Genomic DNA, 6314 nt, shown 5'->3' on the forward strand with positions numbered 1-6314 from the left:
GCCATCTTTGTACTTCTATGAAGCCCTGCTAATATAGGAGTACAACAGAGGATAGGTGATTATTATGCACCATACACTTCAGCAATTGTCACCGTTCTGTGAGTTTGTGTGATCTACGCTTTTTGTATGAGCTGCTGTTAATTCTAGACACTTCCACTTCACAATAATTTGCTTATAGGTGACATAGAAAAATCTGTCAGACAATAATAACACATACAGGTGACCGGCGCAGATCTAGCAGATAAGAATAATACTTGCAGGTGAGCTTTGTAGATCTAGCAAATAATAACAGCACTTACAGGTGACCGGAGCAGTTCCTGCAGATAATAATATCACTTACAGGTGACCAGGGCAGAATCAATCAGATAATGATAGCACAGGTGACCAGAGCAGTTCTAGCAGATAATAATAGCACTTACAGGTAACCAGGGCAGAATCTAGCAGATAATTATAGCACTTACAGGTGACCAGGTAAGATCTAGTAGATAATAATAACATTTACAGATGACCAGGGCAGATCTAGAAATGTTTCAAATTGACAAGTGGCAAAGTTGGCATCCTATGATAGTGCCACGTGTAAAGTCTTTGAACTCCTCAGTGACCCAAGGCTCAAACTGGACAGATGTTAGTTTATTTAAGAAATAGTATTATTATGGTCTTTAGAACAATTGTTATAGTCATCTACAAGAAGGTGATGGAGGAAAGGGAACCCTCCTGCTTCTATCTCAGCTCTCCAATCTCTTACTGGCAGAATTAAAAGGGGGGGTGCTATTCCTTAAGTGGTAACGCAGAAAGATGACTTATATGAAACATTGCAAAAACCTTATTCAAAAGTTTTTTAAGAGCCTGCTTAATGTCTCTATTACTCAGACTGTAGATCATAGGGTTAAGAAGTGGAGTTATCACCGTGTAGAACAGAGAGAGAAATGTCTTTGCAGTTTGCTTGCGTGGAAAAACATAGGTAGTAATGAGGGATCCATAATACATGGACACTACCGCCAGGTGAGAGCTACAGGTGGAGAAGGTCTTCTGCCTCCCACTCACGGAGGGGATCTTTAATATAGTGATGATAATATACACATAAGAAACTATAATAACAGTAAGCGGACAGATTGCAAGAAAAATTACCAGAAACAAAGTCTCTATCTTCATTATAAAAGTGTCTGAACAGGAAAGCTCCAGTAAAGGTTCCAAGTCACAGAAGAAATGGTCAATGATGTTTGGTCCACAGAAATCCAAATGACTCACTGTTAAAAAGATCATCAACACTGTAGCAAAAATTATCACCCAACACAAGAGAACGGCTCTTAGACAGAATGTGGGGTCCATGACGGAGGTGTAATGTAGAGGGTTACAGATGGCCTGATACCTGTCATAGGACATCACGGTCAGGAGAAGACATTCTAATGCCTCAAAGGCTGAAAAAAAATAATATTGAATCAAACAGCCAATAAAAGACACAGAACTTCCTTCATACAACACAATATGGAGCATGTTGGGCACTATGGTGGTGGAGAGTAGGATATCTATAAAGGAGAGCTGTGTGAGGAAGAAGTACATGGGAGAGTGGAGCGGCCGGCTGTAGGACACAACTAGAATGATGAGGAGGTTTCCACATATAGTCACACAGAAGATGATCAGAAGCAGAAGAAAGAAGCAAAGATTAAAACTTTTTAAATTCTGAAATCCCAAGAGAATAATTTCAGTTACTTTAGTAAAATTGTGATGTTGCATATTCAGAGAGAGAAATTCCAATTGTAAACTATAAGGAATAAAATTAAGTTAAATATGAGAAAGTGCTGAACATTCAGATGTTTCCCTGCCTTCATACACACACAGACTCTCTGGTTTATAGATTTTAAAGGAATTTATCCAAGAAGTAAAGAGAGATGGATGTTAATTCTGGAATATACTTTTATGATATGAGCAGCGCTTTATAAAAAATAAATAAATATAATCTATTACAAGAAATATACATATCAGTGCAATGCAGCCCGAGGAAATCATGTCTAGAAAGTATTAAGCATTCTAAGTATTCTGGTTAAAACTGTAACTTCAAAAAAAAAAAAAAAAAAAGTTAAATAATAATAATAATATTAATAATAATAATAACAACAGTACAAAATAATAAGAATTAATAATAATATGTAATAAATAAAGCCAAATAATATAAATAAAAATAATAGCAGAACAAAATACTACTAATGAATAATAATGTTTAATAAATACTAGAAAGTAATATCAATTATAAATACAAGTAAATAATAATATTAATAATAAGAAAAAATAACAGTACAAAATAATAACAATGAATAATAATAATAATTAATAAATGATAGTAAATAATATAAATAATAAATACGAGCAAATAATAATAAATAGTAATTAATAATAGAAAATAAAAATATTGCTAAGCAGCATGTTATAATAAAATATTGTGTAGTGTAAATTAATGTAATAATAATTAACATCACATAATGTAATATTCACAATATGTCAACACATTCTTTAGATTTTCAAAGTATAATTTATTTTACCTACTAGAAAGCGTAAATTAATATTGCCAATAATATTTATTTTTCTGAATAAAGGAGAATGCAACTCACAAGTAGACACACAAGAAAAAATACTGACAGGAACACCCTAAATCACGTAAGCAGTTCTTCTCCTGGTCTTTTCACTACGGAAGATTTTTGTTGTTCTAGGATGTGAAGACGTAAAATGGATTGGCCTTGTCTGTAGGTAAAGACACAACATTATTCCTCAGTCTCCTTTTATAGAGGAATCTCACACCATTTACATTGTGAAGTCATGGGGAATGCATTCTGCTCCCTGTGGGAGATTCCCCTCTAAGGAAAAAGGGTTATTTTATTTGTTATGTTATAAATGTGAAGATTATATTTAACCCCAAATAAGTCAAAGACAATTTTTGCCTTAAAGAATATATTTTTTTTAAAATAATTTTTGTCAAAACTTTTTTATTTTTTCTTTGAAGGGGTTTTCCCATACAATAATATTAGTGGCCTATGTATTGGGTAGGCTATCAATATTAGATAGGTGAGGAACTCCTGCTGATCAGATTAAGGAAGGAGTCGCAACCCTCCAGCAAGTACCTTGTCCGCTTTGTTGTTTACCAAGCACAGCACTATACATTTGGTAGTGGTTGTGCTTGATATTGCAGCTCAGTCTAATTCCCTTCAATAGGAGTGAGCTGTTGTGACCTGCAGTGCCAGTCAAGGCTACTATCAAACGTACGGTGTTGTGCCTGAAGGGGACACCGAACTCACTAAAGTGCCACCGCCACTTCAGTCAACTAATCTGCAAAGGTGCAACAGTACTGCTAGAGAAGTGATCAGTGGATTTTACACTAAAGATTGGATATGGACAAGATAAGGACAGTGCAAAATGTATAGACTTTATTGATGTTAGTGCACGTGTAATGCGAGTGATTGGTGCAACTAATTTGATGCCATGATTCGGCTACTGGTAACTGATGTGAAGTAAAAAACCGGCCTATTGAGGAGCAGAGGGATGACTATATGAGCTACTGCTTATCTTGTCATTCATTTTCTGGATCAAAAGATCCCCATATGTGACAATCAGAGAGCAAGTATGAGGGATAATGTGAGATAACATAAACAAACGTTCATGTTACCCTCCCCCTGAGGTTATCTATAGCCATACAGGGATAGGTGGGGGATCACAGATCCACCTCCTCACCCTGCATGCTGCCAGCATGTCTCCAACTGCCCTTCCTCCGCTCCTCCACATGGGCTGAAGTTAGAGCTGCAAATACATGCAGCTCACACTTCAACTTGCTCTAGGTCAGGCTAAAATGTGACGAGAGCAAAGACCAAAAAAGGGTTAATCTAGCTAAATGAGGCCTTGTTTTTCGTGGTACATATTTGCTAATGTTTTATTTAGGTGGATTTATATTATGTAATTTATTTTAAAGCCACTGTTTTTTCTTTTACCAATTACTATACCTGAGTTGTTAGCTTTATGGTAAAGGGGAATATTTTCCCAAAAATATAAACGTTTTTTTTTAAAATGATTTTTTTTTTTTTTTTTTTTTACAAATATATGGACACCTGACAATCACAACTATATATATGATTTTTTTGACATCCCATTACAAAACCATGAGTGTTCATATGAAGTTTGAATCTCTTCTCAGCTCCTCCACTCTTCTGAAAAGACTTTCCCCAAGATTTTTGAGTGTGTCTGTGGGAATTGTAGCCATTTAGCCAAAGCAGCATTTCTGAGGTCAGGGATCTGTCAGTCCACTCAAGTTCCTCCACATCAAACTTCTTACCCCATGTCTATGACAGATATGCTGGAAAAGAAAAGGACTAAACCCACAAAGTTTAAAACTATAAAATGTCTTTGTATGCTGGAACATTAACATTACCTTTTACTGGAAATAAGGGGCCAAACCCTAAAAAATAGTCCAGAGCATTAAACCTCCTGCACCAAATGTTACAGCAGGCACTATGCATTCCGGTAGCAAACGTTCTCCTGGCACCCGCTAAATCCAGATTCCTCCATCAGACTTCCAGAAAGCGAGACATAATTCATCACTTTAGACAGAAATGATGTTTTCAGTACTCTACTAAGGGGACCTGCATGGCACAATATACAGGGGGCACTATCTACAGAGGGCACTATCTACAGGGGGCACTATCCACAAGGGGCGCTGTTTGTGGCACCGAGTGGAGGGGGGCCCAGTCAAACGTTTGCTATGAGGCCCTGCCTTTCCTAGTTATGCCCCTGCCTGTGAGTCACTGGATGTAACTGTGCTATATTAATTTATATGGTCTGCATGGGGGTATTATTCATTCACTATGTGGTTATGATGTGGTGGTATTATTTAGTAACAGTATGGGGGTATTATTCAGTCACTATGTGGGTATGATGTGGTGGTATTATTTAGTAACAGTATGGGGGTATTATTCAGTCACTATGTGGTTATGGTGTGGTGGTATTATTCAGTAACAGTATGGGGGTATTATTCAGTCACTATGTGGTTATGGTGTGGAGGTATTATTCAGTAACAGTATGGGGTATTATTCCATCACTATGTGGTTATGGTGTGGCGGTATTATTCAGTAACAGTATGGGGGTATTATTCAGTCACTATGTGGTTATGGTGTGGTGGTATTATTCAGTAACAGTATGGGGGTATTATTCAATCACTATGGGGTTATGTTGTGGAGGTATTACTCAGTAACAGTATGGGGTATTATTCCATCACTATGTGGTTATGGTGTGGAGGTATTATTCAGTAACAGTATGGGGGTATTATTCAGTCACTATGTGGTTATGGTGTGGAGGTATTATTCAGTAACAGTATGGGGGTATTATTGCGTCACTATGTGGTTATGGTGTGGCCATATTATTCAGTAACAGTATGGGGGTATTATTCAGTAATAGTATAGGGGTGTTATTCAGTCACTATGTGGTTATGGTGTGGCAGTATTACTCAGTAACAGTATGGGGGTATTGTCAGTCACTATGTGGTTATTATGTGGAGATATTATTCAGTAACAGTATAGGGGTATTATTCCGTCACTATGTGGTTATGGTGTGGAGGTATTATTCAGTAACAGTATGGGGGGCATTATTCAGTCACTATGTGGTTATGGTGAGGTGGTATTATTCAGTAACAGTATGGGGGTATTATTCAGTCACTATGTGGTTATGGTGTGGAGGTATTATTCAGTAACAGTATGGGGGTATTATTCAGTCACTATGTAGTTATGGGGTGGTGGTATTATTTAGTAACAGTATGGGGGTATTATTCAGTCACTATGTGGTTATGGTGTGGTGGTATTATTCAGTAACAGTATGGGGGTATTATTCAGTCACTATGTGGTTATGGGGTGGTGATATTATTCAGTAACAGTATGGGGGTATTATTCAGTGACTATGTGGTTATGGTGGGGAGGTATTATTCAGTAACAGTATGGGGGTAATATTGAGTCAATATGTGGTTATTGTGTGGTGGTATTATTCAGTAACAGTATGGGGGTATTATTCAGTCACTATATGGTTATGGTGTGTTGGTATTATTCAGTAACAGTATGGGGGTATTATTCAGTCACTATGTGGTTATGGTGTGGTGGTAATATTCAGTAACAGTATGGGGGTAATATTGAGTCACTATGTGGTTGTGGTGTGGCGGTATTATTCAGTAACAGTATGGGGGTATTATTCAGTCACTATGTGGTTATGGTGTGGCGGTATTATTCAGTAACAGTATGGGGGTATTATTCAGTTACTATGTGGTTATGGTGTGGTGGTATTATTCAGTA

General features: G+C 37.0%; 1 protein-coding gene across 1 annotated transcript; it reads right to left on the reverse strand.

Moving 5' to 3' along the window:
• Positions 1-768: 768 nt before the first annotated feature.
• On the reverse strand, positions 769-4578 carry LOC142750783 (olfactory receptor 5P64-like). The gene is made up of 4 exons (XM_075859760.1): positions 4513-4578; positions 4137-4322; positions 3808-3830; positions 769-1762 (listed from the first exon to the last, which is right to left on the reverse strand). Exons 1-4 carry the CDS (start codon positions 4576-4578, stop codon positions 769-771), a joined length of 1269 nt encoding a protein of 422 aa, XP_075715875.1.
• Between the last annotated feature and the right edge of the window lie 1736 nt (positions 4579-6314).

Source organism: Rhinoderma darwinii, chromosome 3 (genome assembly GCF_050947455.1).
Source record: "Rhinoderma darwinii isolate aRhiDar2 chromosome 3, aRhiDar2.hap1, whole genome shotgun sequence".
Taxonomy (NCBI): domain Eukaryota; kingdom Metazoa; phylum Chordata; class Amphibia; order Anura; family Rhinodermatidae; genus Rhinoderma; species Rhinoderma darwinii.